Here is a 22,947-nt window from a genome sequence, read left to right as displayed (position 1 = left end):
AAAAAATATCCCCCAAAATATAATAAAATGTAGACCATGGAATTATTTTCTAAAGGGAATGGCACTTTAAAATTGAATAGGGGAGGAAATGAAGTAATGGCATTATGGAGTCATAAATGATAGTAACTTCCAGAATGAAAGGTGGTCTACTTTCTTTGGGTACAAAGACACCTGCAACTTGAGGAACCCCCAACCTATGGGAAAGCATAATGTGTCACCTGGCCCTATCTGTATTCAGATGGTGTGTGTGTATGGGGGAGCAGGGGTTGGAGTGGCCATGGACTTGGTTCATTCCTAAACTGACATTCAGAGCAATTCTGGTGTTTATTTTATTTAAGTTCTTCTATACAGTAAGAGGCTAGATACTCTTGGGAAGGACAAGACACCCATTCAATCTACCTTCTTCTGGGCTCTCTAGTAGACTTCTGTATTTGGAAAATAATAGACCAATGTCTACTTATCTAGTCATTTAAAGTCAAATTTCCTACATTTGTCACCATATAAAGTGGCTATATAGCATTGGCAGATTTGGGAATAGTCCTTTCTCTGATCTGTTGTAAACAGGTTTCCCCCACACCTAAGTCTATTTACGCACTAATGATATTTAGTACATCAGAACTGATTTTTACTTCTGAATCACTACAATTAAGCTCAAAACAAAGTGCATGAGAATTTTGGTAAAAAATTGACCAAAAAGAAAGAAACAATTTATGACCCATGAGAAATTGTTGAGTTTGGTATATTTTCAAAAGAAATGTTGTGGGCCTACATTCATGAAATTAGATTGGATATGGGGCATTATGATCTCTAACTCACTCCAAGAAAACCAGTGTTTTAGGTCAAGTCATAAGTAAAACCAGAAATATACTTATTTTTTAGTGGAACCATTTAAATCCAAAATTATTTCAGGTGTTTGTGTGTGTATTGTAAAACTCTACATTCATGGATATATATATATATAAGAGGCTGCCTTACTAATTCAGTGCAGTATTAAATTTTTTCATAGAATTGAAAGTATTTTCAAGAAATCACTCATTTCTTCTTCTTTACACATGACTCTGGCAGGGAGAAAATTGGAGAGAGAAGGGACAGAAATAGACACTCACTCATGGAGAGCGAAAGTGAAGTGATGGAAACCAGTTTTCCATCAATGACATTGAGTCTAACTGTGACCTTTGCCCCAGGCAATGAATGCAATAAGCTAGAAACAGCCAGCTTTTACTAACTAAACTTCGGAAGATGATGATTGAATGATTTTTGGGTCCCCAGAATGACATTTGGTGTTGTCATGTCCTCCAGGAAGGACCACCAGGAACACATCTGTAGTTGAACAGGTTGTTTATTACTTGTTGCAGCAAGGGAGTATGCACCATGGAGAACCATGAGGTGTTTCCGTAAGAGGGGGTTAGAAATAACTTATTACAGAATTTGGGTTTGAGTTGGGTGATTTCGGAGAGGGCACAAAGAAGTGAGGTTTGCTTTAGATTCATTGCTGTCAGATAGCAGAGGTGATTCTATAATTTTGTATCTCTTAGGGATACCCTTGTCTACAGGGAGGGTTACTGGTGCATGGATGAATCTGTAAATGGTAAAGAAGAAGCTGTCACTCATTTTGGCCAAGAGAGGAAGTATTTGGTATTGTTTGAATGGTACAGTGACCTCATTTTAGTTTGTGGTTAAACAAAATTATTAAGTGCCCTTGCTTTGTCTCATTTTATCATGGTCTTGGAGTAAACTTGTCGAGGTTGCTTTTCTGCGACATTGTTTATGTCTAATAGGAGCATAGCATGGCCTAGCTATGAGTGCTAGACTGACTTCTTTTTTTTTTTAAGATTTATTTATTTATTTATTTTCTCTCTCCTTCCCCGCCCCCCCAACTCCGGTTGTCTGTTCTCTGTGTTTATTTGCTGCGTCTTCTTTGTCCTCTTCTGTTGTCGTCAGCGGCATCGGGAATCTGTGTTTCTTTTTGTTGCATCATCTTGCTGTGTCAGTTCTCTGTGTGTGCGGCACCACTCCTCTGCAGGCTGCACTTTCTTTCTTGCTGGGTGGCTCTCCTTACGGGGCGCACTCCTTGCATGTGGGGCTCCCCTACATGGGGATCACCCCTGCATGGCAGGGCACTCCTTGTGCGCATCAGCGCTGCGCATGGGCCAGCTCCACATGGTCAAAGAGGCCCAGGGTTTGAACTGCGGACCTCCCATGTGGTAGACGGACGCCCTAACCACTGGGCCAAGTCCACCGCCCCAGACTGGCTTCTGAATGTCAAGGGCTGCTCTTTTTCCTCAGTATCTACACCCTGAAGGATGGTTTTTATGGTATCCCTTTCTTTCAAAGAATTAAACAAATCTCATATATGCTTGTGATCATTTTTTATTCTGGGGTTAAATAAAAGCTATGGCATTAAACTATATGGGGAATCACGAGACATCACCTACTTTAGGTCATAGGACATACCTTTGTAAGTACTAGTAAACATTATAAATGAATTTTATTCACAGCATCAAGTACTTCGTTCATTTGATTTTCAATGTCTGAGAGTGACTGCAATCACATGGACAATTTGTTGATTTTATTAGCAGGAGGTAGGGTGGATTTTCCTTCTTCCCTCTACGGCAGGGGTTCTTAACCTTTTTTGTTCCACCGACCCCTTTGCCAGTTAGGTGAAAACTATGGGCCCTTTACTAAGTCCACACTATACTGTGAATTATTTAATAAGTATATCATGCCCACAGCAACATGTCTCCAAAAGAATAATGTTTTTTTAAATTTCGATTCAAGCTCAGGGACCCCTGGTTAAGAACCCCCTCTCTACAGGCTCTGCTAAACATTTTTACCATAACTGAACTGTACCACTGAAAATTCACATTTTATGCAAGAACAGACTATTTTAATTTCATGAATTAAAAGATTGGCTTCTACTTGCAAATACACTGAGGAAAGTAATATTGTCAGAAGGAGTAGCCCAGTATATCAAGAGATAAATCTGTTGAATTAAAGACTTCCATTACCTTTTACTTTACATTCCCGTATATAACATAAGCATTAATTGAACCCATCAGTGTCTTCCTTCTTTCAGAAGAACATTTTCTTTCTGACAAGAAATGTTGACTGCGAGGAAGTATGGCACCCGGGACCTGCCATTAAAAATACCCTCATTTTGAGAGAAAAGCTGCTGCAGTCCAACAGACAGGCAGGCAGAGAGAGAACACAAAGCACAAATAACCATCTATCCTTTTTCTTGCTGTCAAACGAACTATCTCAGGGATTCTTAACTAGAGGTCCATGGAAAGATTTCAGGGGGCCCATGAGCTTGAATTGAAAAAAAAAAAATCAATTTATTCTCTTTATATTCTCTGGCGTCTAACTGAAATCTAGCATTTCTTTCACTTATGAATGTATGCAATAAATAAATTTCAATAGTATTCATTTCACCTGACCGGCAAAGGGGTCCATGGAACAAGAAAGGTTAAGAACCCCTGGGCTATGACGATGGGGCTAAATGTCCATTGCGTTCCTTGAGGTTTTCAAAAAACACAAGCCCCTTAAAACTGCCTTACATTTCTTGTCTCCTGGTTTTAGTTGGTACGTTTCAAATAACAGCAGGAGCAAAGTTGTGATCTTTTGAGGTCTTTAATATACCTTCACTTCATGACAGGGAATAGGAACTAAATATCAGGCTAAACTGTAGTTAGCTTGGGGTTTCGACCGTAAACCCTCAGAGGTTGTTCAGGGGGATGGCTGGAGGGGTAGATGGAGCAAGTAGGATTGTAGGAAAATATTAGAGAGGTGAATTCCCCAAAGCCTACCAAAAGTTCTCATCGTCCCTATTGACCTTTAATTTCTCATTGCAGGGGAACACTTAAGAATCTGTCCTCAAGAGTATACCTGCTGCACCACAGAAATGGAGGACAAGTTAAGCCAACAAAGCAAACTCGAGTTTGAAAACCTTGTGGAAGAGACGAGTCATTTTGTGCGCACTACTTTTGTATCCAGGCACAAGAAATTTGATGGTAAGTGCAACAGTATCCACTTCACTTTGTTATATGTGTACTTTTCTATAAAATTATTGATATCACAGGACAAAAATTTTTTAAAAAGGAGCATTTCTTCCCCTCCTAAAGATTTATAATTCCGTATTTTTAGAAAAAAGCATACAGCTTTCTTGACAAGTGTTATTTTGCTATATCATGGAAAAACCTGACTTAACAAAGAGCTATTTTGCATTTGTGTTTTGTCTATGAGATTTGTTCTGAAAGATGTATCTCAATTTTTCATTATTATAGTTATTCTATTATAATTTAGGTTTTGTCACACTTCACTTCTGTTAGGGGAATTTTCTTTAAAAAAAAGTCATTTAAAACTATTTGAAGTATATCATCATTTTTAGAGAACAGGCTTGTTTTAAGTGCCAAGGACATGGACTCCTTCATTTCTAGAGTTCACCCCTGCAATTACGCAACCATGTTTTACACTGCAGTTAAGGTGCATTCTGTATAAGATTTTGATTCTCTTGATTTCCTGGTAGTTAGAAATCAATTTCATTTCTATAGTCTCCATGTTAAGTAAACATTTTGCATTCGGAAGGACATGTAGTGAATGTAGTTATTACTGGGATTTCAACATTGCGTTTCTCACCAGAGCTTCAGAAAAACTCCAGATCAAATCTCTTTCTAAACTGAATTATTAATGATAATAATAAAGTTGATATTTCTGGATGTCATATAGTCTTTCATGTTTAAGAAATGAATGTGCTTTACTATTAGTCATCGTAAACCAGACTTGCAGGTCGTGGTCCTCATTAGTTTTAGGAACCTTTCTAGTGCCCCATTGGTAATATTAAGTTGCCCTAGGGCAACAGAACTGCTATTCATTTTTGTCTTCCTCTCTAGTCAATGCACAACGGCGCTAGTTCAGAAAAGACTTGTCAAAAGTTGTTCTTTTCCTTTTTTCTTTTCTCTGTAGTAGGTAAAACGTTCCGCTCCATTGCTGCTTTAAACTATTATAGCAACACTGATGTCTTTGAAATCAGTCCTTAAAGTTATAAAGAACAGGTCCACCTGGTATTTTCAGTACAGATGATTATGTGCCATTTTCCATCTAAGCTGAATGGGACTTAGTCTTTTCTGCAAGTATGTTTCAACGTTTTCATAATCTTTCTGTGCCTCTCATTGTGTGTATAACTTTATTTGTAGGTGTATGTGAAAATAATTCCTTATTTAGCAGTGATGGTGTAATTGTTGTTCCCTTAAATGCAAGTTGGGAGGAACTTGGGGGTTTGTCTTTGATTGACAGATTAGAGAACTAGTGACATTCAGGTGCCCCTGGAGGGCCTCTGTATTTAGGGGACTAGACTGTATCTAAATTGAGACAAATTGAGACACCTTGTCGTTTGTTACAGAAAGCAGGTGAGGACAATCGGTTGACTTTTTAACCTATGTCGTTAGAAGACAATGTGTTTATAAATCTCCAGTCCAAAATAATGTTGAAATAATTCTAGAACCGTATTCACAGTAGAGAATTTACTTTTCTTTTAATAAAATAAATTAGAAGTAAGGTATCATAGCTTTACAGGAGTTGATTTTTCTTAAACAAGTAAAACTGCTCAACAAAAGTGAGCCAGACGCTTCTCATGTTATCATATCCATTACTTTTAATATCTTTGGATTTACAGTTCTTAATCCCAGATATCATTTGTCTTATTAAAGAAATCATTCACTTTCTCTCACTCTCTCTGTGTCTCTTTCTCTCCCTTTCCTTCTCCTTTTACACGTGTGTTTTAAATTGTTTCAATGTACTTAAGGGTATTATGTCAATCAATTTGACAGGACATTGATTTTGCTAAGATTAGATCTGACATAGGGTGTGATGAATTCTTTAGAAACAGTGCACCTTTCATTGCAGTTACATTAGGCTAGGATGGGAGAGAAATTAGGATTTTTCAAGGAAGATTTCTGGCAGACTTTATAAAAAATTTTAAATCTAAATATGTTCCTAGTGAACTCAGCTTCTCAAGAGCTCAGACTTAAAATAATAATAACAACAATAATAAGTAAAGCCACCATTATTATTTCTGCCCTTTCTTTAGGCAACTTCATGAAGGTCAGATTTGCAAGAGTATGCTTTGTCTCCTTATATGGTAAAATTAGATCTGCTAAGTCACCTTTCAGGATCATTGATGCAGGCTTGTGGGTAGTTTTCCATTTTTTCCTTTTTTTATAAGCATTTCCTCATGGAATTTAGTGAAGAGTATCAGTTTGTAGGAGGACAGAAGAACCTTCTAGGATCAGTTGTAAAATGCTACCCTCTGACTTTTATTTTCCCAGATAAAATCAATAGTGTTATGAAGAATTTTGAGTTTACTTTTAGTAATTTTCTATTTGATGAATCATTTTACATTATTCCTACAGGACTCTCTTGATCCAAAGTGACCATTTTGAGGTCCTGCCTCTGGTTGTACTTGATCACTTTGTCAGAAGTTTTGATTTGTCAACTGGACTTTGCAGGTCTTCGTTGGCTCTATGTTCTTTATTACATGAATGGCCACTTCTTAAGGAAAATCTGATGGTCACAACTTTTCTTCCTATTTGTATTAATGTAGCAGCAATTTAAATTGCACCTTATATATGTGATCTCATATTCAGAGAGCCTAAATTCGATCTCTGTTAATAATTAGTCTCAGGCTATTGCTTTCTTCATTATATTGAAATGCTCTTGTTCCATTTAACTTTTCATTTTGTGTCAGAAATTATTTTAAAATTTGGAATTGCATTATACTTAATGTACAACATCCTTTTTATTGTCATATTTCCCCCAGTTCTTTATTATTACTTTTGATAATATTCAGATGATAACACTATATAAAATTGCAAATAATCACTGGATGGTAGGATGCTTAATCTGAATTAATATAAATTCTTCCCAACTTTTCTCAACTGCCAAGCTTTACCCCAGACTCCCACCAGCCCTCAAAAAAAATTGTAGCTGAGAGACATTGAATTTAAAAAGTATAAAATATCAATTGTAGGAATTTAAAGTCTTTGGCAGAGAATTTTCTTATACTTGGAAAGCTTTTTAAAAATTATTTTTATCTTTATACACAGAATTGAAATGTTACGATGAATGTATATAAAACAGATGTTTGTTTTTGACACCTATACTTCTCCAAGTGTCTGATAAAGTTCTCCCCTGACCCCCACTCCCACCCCTGGACAAATATTCCCCTCTGACTCTCATTAAACAACCCTGCCGCCCCCTCAGTCACTGGGCTGAGCCTCAAAACTGTTCCGGCATGCTCTCAATGTGCTCTGTAGCCATGCACAGCTTTTCTGTCAATGCCCAGGGGTTAAAATTGTGGCTGAAGACCCAGCCAAGTATAACTGGCAGAATGATTATAACCATGCTCCCTTTAACTCGTACTTTTCTCACCTCTGTAGAAGGTTTCCAGGCAGCCAGAAATACACAATCTACAACATTATCTGGAAATACAAAGGAAGGTAGAGAATGGTGGGCCCTCATCTTTGTGAACCTATGAATTTTCCTATCATTTTTTTCATTTAGTGAACGTCAGACCTGTCAAATTGAATGTGGGTCTAGTTCCCCACTGCTCCGCGATTCTCTAAGTAGGTTATTTGTTAGAATCCTAGGAAATGGAGAACAACCCAAAATTCTGACAGACAGTGGTAATAGGCATAACAGGCAACACCTGGACTTGTTCTTCACCCTTTACGAATGTTAACCCTGTTTATCAGGGTAATCTGCTGTTCAAGGTCAACTGGTTCTTAATCATACAGGCTGAGTGCCCCTTGCATCCCTGCTCTTAGCCACTACTGCCCATGATCTAGTGCTTCCCAGTCTCCAACTGTGAAGAGATTTCATTTAGCATCATCTATTTATTCCTCTCTCTCCCCTGCCTATCTTATCCCAGCTACTGTGGGGAGGGGGTGGAAACGTCTGCCAGATAAAGGAGGAAGGAGAATTTTTAATCATTAAAAAAAAGACCCACCTAAATATAGGCCAACCCCCAAGGAACCCGGAGCTCATCGAGTTTAAATGACTTGCCAAGTTCCCACCCAGATAATGAAACCAAACTGTAACTTAATACTCTTGACTAACATCGATATATAAATAGTAAAGTCGATATTTGGTTGACAGAAAAATTGGTATTCTTTTAATAAGGCAAATAGTAATGTTATTAGGTAGAGAATCTAGCCATGCTTTTGGAAAAGACAGAAATAGTATTCAGTTTGAAATTGGCCCTAAATGAAAGGAGTGGATGTTCTGCACAAAAGTGTTATTGATTTGTGAAGCTTATTGTCTACTCTTATTACTAAACCAAGCCTGGGAGCTTTAATCTTGATATAGGTACTAGCACCTTCCCCTCCAGGAATGTCTATGGTTTATGAATATTCGGGGATAGGAATATTTACTTGAAGGGATATTTTATTTTAGACTTTTTTTTCCATCAGATTTATTTGAGCTGGAATTTATTCACTTTTGGAGCTCAATATGAGGTTTAGTGTGTTCTTCTTGGTCTTATTATTTTACTTTCCTTCCTGGCTTTTATTTATGTATTTTAATGATATACATTTGTCCAGAGATTCTGGCAGCAAGTACATTTTTAATAGCAAAGAAAAAAAATTGAACAGTAATTTCCATCCTTATGAAGAACTTATTCTACAGTAACACCCTTGAATACCCACTGTACTGAATGTGGAAATAATTTATACAGAGGCATAATATTTTTATGCTGCAAGTCTGCTGTGTTTTCTTTTTAAATATCATTTCTCATCTACATACCATAGAGATGACAATAATGTAATGCTTTCTTTAAAATATGGCCTAATTTTCTCAGAGAATATACTTATTTGAAAAGGAAAAAACTTTAAGTAGTTTTCCATATGGTGGTAGAATCTTCTATATTTCCTGTCATACGGGTGATATGTGCATATGTAAAATTGTAATTTCAATTTGAAAACATTTATTCAGAATCTACTATAGGGAAGGTGCTTATCCAATTGTATATAGATAAAAATATGACTAATGATGACTAAAATATGCTAACAGCTTGTCAAAGAATTTACTTTATTGGGGATACATAAGTATACAATAAAGAAGGCAGAATTAACTATTCCCTAAAGTAGAAAGCCATTGGAAGCAGAAAGGAAATAGAGAAGTATTCTGTTCAGAAACATCACAGAAAACTTTTTGAAAGAGCTGGCAGACCAAGTACCCTTAAGGAATGACTTTAAAAAGTGGAAAGAGGAGACAAATCAACAGAACTTTTTGTATGTATGTCTGCAAAGTCCTTGGGATATATTATAAGCGTATTTACTATTGATTTTTTTCCCCAAAATATTAATTATTGATATATAGTGCATATCTCTTATGTTGATATTCTTTAGAAACCTTTTTGTCCTTGTGTCACTCTGCTATTGCTTTATAACAAAGAACCACAAAATTTCAGGGCATAAACAAGAGGCATTTATTTTTCCTTAATGCATCTGTGGGTTGCCAAGAGTTTGGTGTTCTAGATGTATCTTTATCTTTTTGAAGTAGCACTCTGTCTTCAACGTGTTCTTTTCGTTGTGGTGTTTGGAGAATCAAAGAGAGGTGAATGGAAGCAATAGATGTCCCTTAAAGCCTACACTACAACTGGCATTCTTTCTTCCCAGGTTCCAGTTGACCAACGTGAATCTCATGGTTAATCCCAACATCTGTGGGCCATACTTCATGGAATATACTACTTCCATGAAGGTAGATGGTGGTGGTGGAGGAATAAATAAATATTTCTATATCCTATTCTACCACAGTCCTCAACTGACATCCTCTTCCTGCTTCCCAGTGTTTATTTGAAAAGATTTATTTATATTTTATTTACTTCTCTCCCCTTACACCCCCCCCTCCCCCGCCGTTGTCTGCTCTCTGTGTCCATTTCCTCTGTGTTCTTCTGTGTCTGCTGCATTCTTGTCAGTGCCACCAGGAATCTGTGTCTCTTTTTGTTGCATCATCTTGCTGCATTAGCTCTTTGTGTGTGTGGCACCACTCCTGGGCAGGCTGCGCTTTTTTCACGTGGGGTGGCTCTCCTTGCAGGGTGCACTCCTTGCATGTGGGGTTCTCTACGTGGGGGACACCCCTGAGTGGCACGGCACTCCTTGCACACATCAGCACTGCACGTAGGCAGCTCACCATACAGGTCAGGAGGCCCCAGGTTTGAACCCTGGACCTCCCATATGGTAGGCGGATGCTCTATCAGTTGAGCCAAATCCACTTCCCCCCAAACAGTGTTTTACTTACCACACTAGCTTGTTTTTTGCTGGGTGCCTTAGAAATTAAAATAATAATAATAATAATAATAAATATTTTCTAAATAAAGCATTATTAGGCAGTTACCCCTGGTATACCACTACCTCTCATGCCCGCTAACAAATATCCATGTAACCATAACACATAACCACAAACACAACACACACACAATTCCATGATGTTACTGCAAGAATAAATAGATGTGATATTTCCATTTCTTGTGCTACTTGTCCCTTCGATCATTGTCCAGAATATCAAGTTAGCTATGGTCCATAAGCATTATAATGTTAATCACGTAGGAAGTTACTGGCTAGATGCCTCATTTAAGTTTGCTCGACCACTTCTTCAATGACATGTTTTTCATCTGAAGGACACTCTTCTGGAAAACAGAATATGCTGAATAGTGTTAGAAATTAGAGAATCAGTCTTACTGGCATTGGAAAGTAATCTCTCAATTCTCCCAAAGGGCAGAACTTCCGAAAATAAGAATCAGCTAACCACGGATTTGACAATGACAGAACTAATAAACAGGTTTATAAATCAGAAATGCCTTGCATTTTTGTACAATCTTGGAAGAGATATCCGTGGCAGGGGGTCCTTGAACTGTTGTTCATGAAGACCCAGAACTCTACACAACTGGAAATAATCTTCCTTTTCTTTTTTATTTATTTTTTATTCCCCTTTGGACTTTGGCAGATCCTGGCAAAATAAGGAAACAAGGATGTGCAATGCTAATCAGCAGCTTTGTGTCCTCTGTGATCGACTACCAATCTTTTTGTAATTTCTTAGACCCTACCAAGTACCTCAAAGTAACTTAAAATACATTATGCTCTCAGTGTAGTGGTAATATTATCATCTTATTATCACCAATTCCCTTGCATGGTGGCTTCAATGAGCAGCTGTTTCACAGACAAGCCAATTTCTTTTAAGTATTGCTCTATCAAATGCTGAAACCAGCTCTACCAGAAGGGTTCTTGGTCATGAATGTTAATGAGCAGAGAAGTATCTTTTTCGTGACAGTGGCTCACTAATCCTTTGAGTAAGTATGGGTAAATTACAGGAGAAATTTTATTTAAGTTAAATTGATAGGCCACTGAATAGAGAAAACGGATTTTCTTATTTTAATGAAAATCAAGAAAAATATTTAATGGTAGTATAAATTAGAGCCCAATAGAAACATTTTGTCTTCAGACCTGAGAACACAGTCACTCCATATAGACTGCTTTGACTGTATGTTGTGTGTAAAGATGGTGAGCTCATTTCTTCTGTTTGATTTTATATGCAGTGGGAAGCACAGAGTAAGTTGCCACTCTCTGGGATTTTGCCTCAAGAGCTTCTTCATCTACCTTAGTGATACGGAGTTGGAATATAAACTGCTTTACTCTTCCACTGAAACAATGTTAAGATTTTCTTTCTCCAAACAAATAAGGTGGTAAAGGTATAAGAAAAGCATTTGCATGTTTTAAGGGTTCCAACATTCAGAAGGAATTAATTCAGGTGAAATTTATCCAGAACACCTAACCATGATCAGATAGAGTCAATGAGGTGGAAAGAGAGAAGATACAAGATAGGAAATATGTTGATAATGGTTGAAGCTATTTTATGCATATATGGGGGGTTATTTATCTCTTTTTTTTTTTTTTTTGTATGCTTTTCAAATTTCCATAATAAACAGTGTAAGAGAGAGCACTGACTTGGACAATACACATAATCGAAATTTTCCAGATTGGGAATTCATTCTAAATACAGAACAGTGTCAACTTGGTATTGTCACTCCCATCTCTTGTGTCTTTAACAGTGGTAAATTACACAGGGCACACCATTTCTAGTTGCAAAGATGAACACCACTTACTGAGATTTTTAACTGGCATCGATGTTACTTAATTTCTGTTTTCATCCAAGTTTTTGTTTTGCCTGTCTACAAATGGCATCTCCAGTTTATCTATTTGGATAGAGCTGTCAAAATTATGCTTAATCTTTAGATCATCTTGTTAAGTGTGATTCCAAATGTTAAACTCTTGTTTAGAAGAGATACGAACAGAAGATAAGCAGAATGTGCAGATATACCAACTTAAGCAAGCTTTAGGAGAAAATATAAAATACTTATTATAAAATGCATTATAAATGACATTTCTGTATTACTCAGTAGTCACTCAGTGATTTTTGGTTGAATGGCCAACACTGACATAAGCTCTTGGAGTTTGACATTTTAGCCATTGCAAAGGAAAAAAAAAGCTTACCAAAGCAATTGATTTCATGTGATTCTAAGTATTCCATTAGACAGGAAGAGAATCCTGGCCCCAACTGAGGAAGAGACAGTGACCAGCTAAGAATAAGCTTGCACAGACCACATTGCTTAGAGAAATTTTTTAAATCACTCTTAGGATTTCCGCATTTGCCATTTATTATTCTTTCAAAAGGTTTGTTATATTCATTAAATAGACAAATATTGTTCTTTGGATGACTTTATATAGTCGCACATGGTGTTCACACTGTCTCCTTCCTACCTAGTGGTTTAATTGAATCCAAACAACTTGAAAATGAAAAGCAAACTTTGAAGTAAGATAGCAGGATATTGGGCCTCGAAGGCCTTTACATATTTGAAGAAATTGTACTCTCAACATATTCCTTTTATTTCTGAAAATGTCTTTTTATATTTTCTCCTTTTAAAAGATTAATGGTGTGGTCATTACAGGCTTTAGTTCTCTCAGGCATATTGCCTCCTCTTCAGTGCCTATGCAGTTGACACCTTATCACTTTGCACTTATGTAGTACTCTTTTAATAGTACTCTTTTAAAAATATGACTTCTTGCATTTTTCCTGTTGAAGTCTAAGCTTATTATGTATAAGGATTAGGTCTCCTATTCCTATTTTATCTCCCTATACTTGGCTGAATGCAGAGCATTTTAAATATTGATGCAATGTTGTTTAACTATAGCACTGTCATACGCAGACCTAAGGGTACAATCTGGTCAGATAAACTACTTAAATTCCTAGAATACATATGGCAGCAGAAAATAGGAAGCCTTGGATTCTAGTTATCAATGAACTCTTAGGCTCTGTAAGTCTGGAACTTTATTTGATTTCAGCAGCATTCGTTCCAGGAGATTTAATGGTACTAAATTCTCAGGACAAAGATGATGTTTACTGAGAGGGCAAGTAGAAGTACTTATCTTAAAAAGTTGGTCAAATGTGTTCTTCTCAAAAATACACACAAACATACATGCAAACATACATGCACACACACACATCAGAATAAGAAAGAAGTTAATATGATGCTCAAACTTTAACATGCACTTAAGTTATCTGGGGGATCAGTTAACATGCAGATTCCTGGGCTCAAACACTGGACATTTTGTATCTTTGGTCTGGATGGGACCAGAATCTGTGTTTTCATAAGCATTCCAAGTTTCTGATGCAGGTGGTCTTTGGAAAATCACACTCTGAGCATCACTGGTTTAAATGGAGATAAGTTATTGTGACATAGAACTGGGACACAGAGAGATGACAGAGGTTTTTGAAACTTTGCTCTGACACATTAAGGTCAGTAAAAGGTCTGCCAGTAAAAGCTGTCCATTCTGTAACGTTGGATTCAGGCAGCTATTGCCCATCAAACAAAGATTTTTATACATTGAGCAAGTCTCCTTTCCCTTTCCAATTTTGACAGTGAATTACATCAGAGAACCATGACTCATCTGATCTATTACAAATCAAAATTTTACTTTTTTATTTGCACATTTTAAACATTTTTGAATGAAAACATCTTTCCCTTTTATTTTCATAAGATCTAAGAGATACATGTTTTTCATAGTCTAGAGAATACATTTTAATTTCTGTGATTTTTTTTTGTAGAATGATGTTTTTTGAAGACAAGTAAACTATTTTTAAATAACATTTTCTGTTTCTATGCTAATTGTATATAAAGCTTCAATAATTAGACTTTAAACTTGTTAAAGGATTTAATGTTACTTTAAGTTTATGCCTAACTGGGAGGAAGAAAATCTGAGCTGTGGTGAGACCAGGGTAGAAAGGGAACAATTACTAATCTGGCTTTTCATTTAAGTTTTTTCAAATAACTTTTGAAAAATAAGTTGGAATTCTTAATTCCTGTGTCATAATGTATTAGTCAGGGTTCTCTAGGGAAACAGAATCAACTAGAGATATCTGTCAATAGTGTGCGATTGTCTCACGCAGCCCTGGGGATGCACAAGTCCAGGTTCCGCAGGCAGGCTGCAACCGGGGACTCCAATGTAAGTCCAATGAAGGTTCTTGACGAGTTCTAGGTGATGCTGGCTGTCCAAAGACCAACTGGGAAATTCTCACTCAATGCTGGAATCACTTCCCCTTTTAAGGCATTCAGCTGATTGGCTAAAGCCTTACTCATTGCTGATGGCAGTCTCCCTGATTGATGTAATTGTAATCAGCTATCTAAGATTTGCCACTGCAGTAAAGTCAATAGTGACTAAAGTCCATAAATGCCCTTGTATTACAGTTAGCCTAGTGCTTGTTTGACAAAACAACTGGGCACAATTACCTGTCTAAGTTGACACAATAGCCTAACCATCAAACACAGTTCATAAATATAAAATGAAAACCGACACCCAGTCCCTATAGAGGGCAGGGATTTCCTATTTTCTGTGGATAATTTTCCCTCTATACTTTATAATAGGTTTTCAGTACAGCTTTGGACCACTTTTACCATAAATGATTTGATAGCACAACATTGTTATGAAGATTTGCATAATGTAATGAAGGATTACATCCTAAAGAATAGGTCAAGGTAGTGCTTAGAAGAAATCCTTCCATGAAGCAGTGATTTCAGGAACAAAAAATTTTTAGGGAAGAAACGTACTACGAATTTTTAAAAATCTTTTCTTTTACCGACATTCCAAGGTCTGCTGATTCTGCCTACTTGATCATTAGGTCAGCCAGGCTTACACTTTCCCCAGTGCCACAAGACTACAGCTAAAGGAAGTGGCTTCTAACTGTATCTTCAGGTGCGGAATGTTCCATGACCCCGTAGAAATAAGGGATTAGCAATGGGGCAAACCTACTGCCAGGTTCAAGTTTAGCTTATCTCTACTGCAGAGGACTCTGAATTGTATTCTGAAATTGAAGAAGGTACAACTTCAATTAATATAAAGTATATATTTTTAGCTTACTAAATACCTTCCAAAAATTATTAGTGGTCATTTTGAATGTTTGAAATTATTTTTTTCTTTGCTACTTGGATATTAGGAATCTCTTTTTTCTCCATATAGATTCTAAGTGTATAAAAAAGTCTCATCATTCCTTACTTCACTCTTTAATACATTGCCTGTAGTTGCAGAAGGGCCTACTTTGTTTATGACATTGAATCAAGTTCTATGAAAAAGAAACCAACCATGTAAAGAGCAAAGACCTTGGGGTCAGCACACATAGGATGTACAGTTTCTTAATCATGCATCCTTGGAAGTTTGTTAAGGTTTCTAGACTCCACATTTTCTCATTTTCAAAGTGGGTGTAATAATATTTGAAAAAGTGAAACATGTAAGAAAACTAGCAAGGGGCTGGCAAAAGTGGGTGTTTAATACAACAGCTCTTGCCTGCTCTTCATCCATGTCATCGTCATTGTGATCACCTTCTTGTTCATAAAGAGCTGATAGTCCCACCGAGATATTTAGACAAGTACAAACATAAATGTAACATCGGCTGGTGCCATGAGTGAAAATGCAGGTAAAATGTTAGAAGAGAATGAAATTACTTCATGGTGAGAGGAACATAAATGACTTTATGAAAAGACAAAATGAAAGCTGTCTTAAAGGGTGAGAAGGAGTGACCATATGGAAATGCGACTGCAGGCAATGAGGTGGGGAAACAAGAACGTGTTTTCTTTGTGGTTGGTATAAAGGACCCTGGCAGAAAAGAGGAGTGGACAAGTTTGTTTAAAAATAGAGTAGTTTAGTCTGTTGCCTGAGAATCAATGGGTTTTCTCATTGTACTAGTTTTCTAAATGGGTGCTGATGCAAAGTACTAGAAATCTGTTACCTTTTATGAAAGATATTTGGGGTTGAAGTTTACAGTTACAAGGCCCTAAAGAGTCCAACTCAGGGCTACTTTCTTACCACAGTCAGTTGCCCACTTTGAAGCAAGGTGGTCGCTGCTCTCTGCCAGGTCTCTCAGGGCTTCCTGTTTTAGTGTCTGGCATAGGGCTCCTTTCCTCCTGGCCTTCTCGGTGCTCAGCGGCTTGGTTCTCTTCAGCTACAAACCATCAGGCGAATGGCTTATCTCTCCCTGGGGCCCCAGGATCAGATATGACAGTGCTCTCTCTCCTTGTGTCTACTGGAGTGAGGGCCAGTTTATATCAGCCCACCAAAGGGCGGGGACTCAACCAGAACCAGGCCCTACTGACATGGTCAAATCAAAAGCCCTAAAATGATTTTATCAAGTAAATTAAAAACCTTTGAACTTAATACAATCAAAGTGTACCACACCCAGAGGAATAGATTCATTCACAAACATTACCTTTTTGGGATTTACAAATAATTTCAAACTGCCACATTAATTTATTTCCATTTAAATCATTGAACTGATGGACGGTTTTGAAGCTATGTAGACAAAAATTAATTTCCCTGTTGAAAAAATACTAACAAAGTTTACACTGGGGTGTTTGTTCTGTTAAATGGATGGCTGACTGCAGGCATGAGGTTTAGAGAGCATTCGTTCAGTTTCTTATAACCCTTAGTACATGTGTATGTTTTATTATCATTAAATAAAATCAGCAGTAAACTTCCAGGAATCTGCAAGTGAGTTTGATTCAGGAATGTTCTATGTAGGGAACCATTTACATTAAGGACTGCTACAATGTTGGTCCTGCTTAAGGCACATACACAAACTTACAACAATGATTTGTGGGCAATGATAGGTTTAGGAGAAGAATTTTCTTCTCTTCTGCTGTTTTACTTTTCAGGATTTTCACTATAGTGAACAAGCATTACCAACATGATCACAAAAATTTGTAAATGGTTGATCTGGCTATGAAATGAACATTAAGTTGATACCTTCCTGAAAGCCTTTGTCACATATGTAATACCTCAGCCTATGAAATTGTCTTGGTAAACGTTTTTTATGACAATGTTGAGTATTCTTTTAATAAGATACCAATTTCATAAGTAACTTTGTGTTTGCAATTATCGTTTCGATTTCAAATATCTTGCATAAAATTTTCACCAGTGTGGAGTTGGGATAGCTCAGTGGTTGAGCATGTTCTTCGCAAGTAAAAAAAGTTTCACCCAACATTATTATATGTACACATATAGAACAGGGCCCTTGCTATAAAAACCCTAATTAACCGCAGTGATGGGCACATAACTCATGAAAATTGCCCAGTTCATATAATGAATTAAATTTTCTCCGAAACAGTTCAGTACACAAATGACTTATCTGTATCATTGGGAAATGGATGAATACAAACAACTTCATTCAGTTGAATTTTTCACATTATTGACAATCTTAGCACCTCTGGAGTTCTGTTTAAGATGTTCATGTTAGGTAAGGATATGTAAATTAATTTGCTATACAAATAAATGGTGTCGACTAAGTATCCATTTGATATTTCATAGCCGGGTTTTTTTGGGTTTTTTTTTGGTAACCATAAATCCTCACTTAAAATGTGTAATTCTTAACGGCAGTTAAAATCTCTGTTGGTGGAAGTTATCAGGATAGAGGAATACAGAATAACATGCTGAACCCTGGCCTGCAGCCAGTGGCGAATGGAAGGTGCATGGCTGGATGACTAATGGTATTTCGTTATCTTCAGGTACTCTCACTGTGGCTAATATTGAACCAAGTGTATTTGTGCAGAGTGGTTGAAGAGGCCGAGGCATTAAGAGTCCTTGGAATAAATATCCCTCGGGCTCTGGAACTCCTGCCCACCTGAATGGACTTCTTGCCTCTGATCCTTCACTACGCAGGCCACACAGAGTGATGGGATCTTCTGGCTGAGGGTCTTCATTAAGGGCCCTGTGCTGGATTAATCAAGTTCTCCTCTGATCCTTGCCTCATCTGAATGAAACATGTTTTAAGGGTCATTGCTTTTAGGCAATTTTGATGGGAAAAAAAATAATTTTTTTTTAAAGAAAGAAATCAATATGATTTCCTTCTTTGTGAGAATTTTACTCAGTATCCAGCACAGCACAGTGATATTGTTGGAGCTTTATAGAAGCTTCCTTGTTAACAAAGCAGAGAGGTCAGCTGTTTGTTTTCTTACTAATGTGGACTCCTATATATGGCTTTGCTCTCAGCTTTTGCTGTTCATTAGCTTCATTTTTAAACCTCCCCCTTATATATTTCAAAAGCAGTCAAGAAATTATTGACATTATTGTCAAATATCTGAATCCTTACGTCCTTTGTCAAATATCTGATTCCGTACGTTGTTTAAAAAATAACTCATAAAGTGAAAAATATCAAGTGTGCATAATCTTTAGAAAGGCTAAGTAACTTGAGGAATAATGACTAATGACCTTTTTCTCTTCACAAAAATGTTTTGCCTTCTAAACACAACATCAACATGGAAAATTCTGTATTTCTAGGTAATCTAATAAACCATATTACTAAGTAGTTGGCATTTCAAAATAAATGAAGATCTTCCTTTTTACTGGGAAATAAGATACTAAATGTAAAGATCATAATTGATTTATTTTGAGAACCAATTAATTAATTTCCTACTAATTTCTTCCACTGGACTAATAAGAGAAAATGTTGGAAAGTAAAAATATTTTAAAGAGATATTAAGCATAAAGAGTGAGGTGTGTCTATGAAAAAACTTTTCACTGAGATTGATACACATTTATATCAATAAATAAGAGAATTTCATGTTATACCATATAAAGTAACCTAATGTTATATTTTTTAAAAAACAACAAAAAAACTGCAAGTTGTTTCTGTTCCAATGTTGTTTTCTTTTCCATTTTCCCCAGGAAACAAAAATAAACAGGATCCTGAATTGCACTTTATATTTCAGTAGGGCTAATATTGGAAAAGAGCGGCAAATCTACAATAAGAGAAAGCTAAGCCATGCTGATTGCTCAATAGATAACTTAAAAAAGACTCTTTACTTTGCTTCCCTATCCACCAATTGAACATAGTTGTATGTTTTTCAATTAAAATCTCCATTTACTTCCAGCTGGCGATGTTAGCTTCCATTCCACCAACAGAAAGCAAAGGTCACCAGCTTTTTAAAAATTATGCCATTTGCCTTCCTTGTGCAGATACCTTTGAGCCAATCATAGGAGGTTTGGGGAGAGAATTCTGAAGGGTCAGATTGCACGGGGACTTTTACCTTATTTACTGATGTAACTTTGGTAGCGGTTGTTCCAGATGCAGCAACTGCTGTTGCTTTGTGGATTGGGATCCAGCAGCAGCTGTTGTTCTTTGCTAGAGCGTGTTTCTGAAATTCAAAATTTAATAGTCTGAGACCCGAGTCATTGCAAGCTATGCTGAAAGTTAATTTGCTGAATCCAAGTTTATTTTCCTACCTAAACCGTAGTTAGTGATAGAGCCTTTCCCCTGTGATACACAATAAAATGAGGAAAGGACTTATTTACTGCCATTACTAAGACGAGGGGGAGAGTGCAGTGGTCACAGAGCAGGGTAAGGACTTTGCAGGCCCAGTGATTGGGCTGGAGTCAGGACGGAAGGGTTGAAATCCAGGCCCTGCCTCTATTGCTTTGACCAGTTTGACTGAACTTTTAGGTTTTTCATTTCAAATGGTTAGAAAATAATGAATTCTAATTTGTAGAGTTTTTGTGAAGTTAAATAAGACAAGGTACAGAAATCATTTACTCTAGTGCCTGCACACAGTCAGCTTTTGCCATTTTTAGCACACCAGACCTATCACTTTTATCAGTTCTTTCTTTCTGATTGAAAAAAGATCCGTTGTTCTTTGCTTCATTTCTGAGCACAGAATTAATCTTACTACTCGGTCAATATGAAACTTCCTCCTATAAATTATATTATAAATATATAAATTATTACTAATATTTAGTATGTAATGCTATATGCTAGTCATCATAACAAACTCATAGAGTCGGAATCTAGAATATAAATTGCCATGGGCTGGGTTGGGCATAGGGAATGGGGAATTAATACTTAAATTGTACAGAATTTCTGTATAGGTTGATATTAGTCTTCACAACAGTCCTATGAGGTGGCCAGTATTATTTAATTTTATTCCTATTTTATAGTTGAGAAGCTTTTGCATAGAGAATTTTAAGTAATTTGCTTGGGGTCACAGACTTAGTAAGAGTCAGAGCTAGGATTTAATCCAGCCCATACCTTCAACAACTGTACTTTGTCCAACAAGGAAAGCTGATCCAATTACCTTGAAATGAGGCATTTGAGATCTGAGTTCTGTTTTTAAAGTGAAATTTTCTTTGTCAGCAATAGAAAACCCAGATGACTCTACTGTCACCTTGTGGCTTTTTCCCTTTCCTGTATGTATTCATATTTTAAGTGGTAAGCAGTGCTATTGAGACTATGTTTGTTTCAGCACTCTCTGGAAAGGTTGGATGTGATTTAATTAACTATAAAGGGATGCCATAGTCTTGGCTTGACCTGTCCATGCCAAGATGGACCTAGTTACAAGTGCTACAAAAGAAACATGGGGAGGGCAGCCAGTATGTGAAAGGAGAAACATAGTATTTGAGAAGTATAGTCACCAACAACAGTCCAGCCAACAGTCTCAAAGCTAGCAGGAGCCTCTACAGATGGCCAGGAGGCCAGGACCGGGGATTCAGGTACAAGGGACATGTAAATCCAGGCAGAGAAAGAGTTGGCTCTTGGGACAAATCAGCTCTGAGGCCCAGAGACAGGATCCCAGTTTAAGAGTGGGGCATAGGTCACATCTTACAAAGCTTGGTATACGAGATGTTCTACTAAGATGGGATCCCAGATACAGAAACAAAACAGGGATCCAGTTACAGATCAGAACTGGGGCGTATACTTCAATCCAAAGAGAGTAGCAAATAGACATTTGAATCCAGGAATCCTTGAGTCCTTCTTCGCTAATATCAAGAAAAGCACTTGGATCCTGGACTGTACCTGCAGATTGTAGGTTAGGAGTGAAAGAGACATCCTGCCGGATAGATACTACCTATTCTTAGAAAATCATTAAAATATCAATAGTAGGGATAGAGTTGTAAGTTGCCAGACTCATATTCAATAGCATAAAGTAATCTGTGCTTTTAATACAAAATTTTATTCTATGTGGCATACTTGACCTCAATGAAGGAAATGGTACAGTTTTAGATAGTGTCACTATTTAAGCAAAGTATAAAATAGTTGCTCAAGATTCTGTAGGGAAGCAGATGTGGCTCAAGCAATTGGGCTTCTGTCTACCATATGGAAAAACCCAGGTTTAATCCCCAGGGCCTCCTGGTGAAGGCATGCCTGAGCAGCGAGCCAGGCATGCATAGCGAGCAACAACGCAGCAAAAGTGATGACTCAGCAAAAGAGAGTCACTGGGGAGAATCAAGGCGATCCACAACAGAAACCAGGAACTGAGGTGGCGCAAGCGACAAGGGACCTCTCTTCCACATCAGAGGTCCCCAGGATTGAATCCTGGTGAAGCCTAGAGGAGAAACTGAGAAGAGAAGACAAAAAAGAAACAGATGCAAACCTACACAGTGAATGGATACAGACAGCAAAAAGAGCAGGGTGGTGGGGAGGGGGAGAAGATAAAGAAAGATTCTATAAAGCCTATAAAAAGTATACCCTTGATTTTGCTAATATTTAATTTTTAAAATTATTCTTAGTAAAGTCATGTAAACTTCATATGAACATACATTTTTATTTCAATGCAAACATGCTATGCTTATATATACTAATTAGAATTGGACATATGTACAGGTAACTAATAACAGTCTTGTCTCTGGGATCAAGGATGAGAGGGAAGACATTTATTTATATATCCATATATAAATACACACATACCTTTTGAGTGTTTGATCATCTATATGTATTATCCAAAGAAATATTTTTTAAGAACAAACAAATGCAGCTATTCTAAAGGAAATTATTAAGCCTCAACTTTAGTTCTTTAGAGGATTTTAGAGGCCATTTGTGAAAGGCTTTTGTTTTCTCTTACATCCCACTCTCAATTTGAAAGTAGCCATGATCATGTCAAAGTCAATGATAAAACATTTCTAAGTTCAGTGAAACATGGTTCTTTTTTTCTCCTCTGAAGAACACTCTTTATCTTCTAAGAAGTGAATTACTTTGACATTTAGATGTTGCACTCCTTTTAAAATGTTTTGTCATATGAATTAATGCCAGGAAAAGGCCAATTCAATGTCTAAAGATTTTGCATAACAAAATAAGGTGTTAACTAAAAGCTATCTCTTGGGAACTGTCCACTCACCATCCTGTTAATAGTCTGTTTCTTATTTCTCTAGTGTTGCTTTTACTATTTCTAAGAGGTGTGTACTTTTCTCTCTACTATTTAAAATTTAAACTTCAACTCTTTATTACCCTGAGCCCTAAGAAAGTCAAGAGAGACAAATTTACCTTAGATTGTAGCAATTTTGTCTGTTTATTTTCCTTTTTCAACTTTGTCAAAATGTTGGATTCATTTTCATTCCTCTTGAATGTCTGTTTCCATATATTGTT

At 36.9% G+C, this 22,947-nt stretch overlaps 1 protein-coding gene across 2 annotated transcripts in view; it reads left to right on the top strand.

Moving 5' to 3' along the window:
* GPC6 (glypican 6) overlaps positions 1 to 22,947 on the top strand; it is a 1,204,448-nt gene that overhangs the window by 315,719 nt on the left and 865,782 nt on the right. For both annotated transcript variants that reach the window (XM_004457718.4, XM_058276506.2), the window contains exon 2: positions 3,852 to 4,010. In XM_004457718.4, the coding sequence (XP_004457775.2) occupies positions 3,852 to 4,010 (159 nt within the window). The remainder of the gene's footprint in view (positions 1 to 3,851; positions 4,011 to 22,947) is intronic.

This window comes from Dasypus novemcinctus, chromosome 15 (genome assembly GCF_030445035.2).
Source record: "Dasypus novemcinctus isolate mDasNov1 chromosome 15, mDasNov1.1.hap2, whole genome shotgun sequence".
In the NCBI taxonomy this organism is placed as follows: Eukaryota; Metazoa; Chordata; class Mammalia; order Cingulata; family Dasypodidae; genus Dasypus; species Dasypus novemcinctus.
Note: the sequence above shows the minus strand (reverse complement) of the source record. Positions and strands in the feature narration are given on the sequence as shown.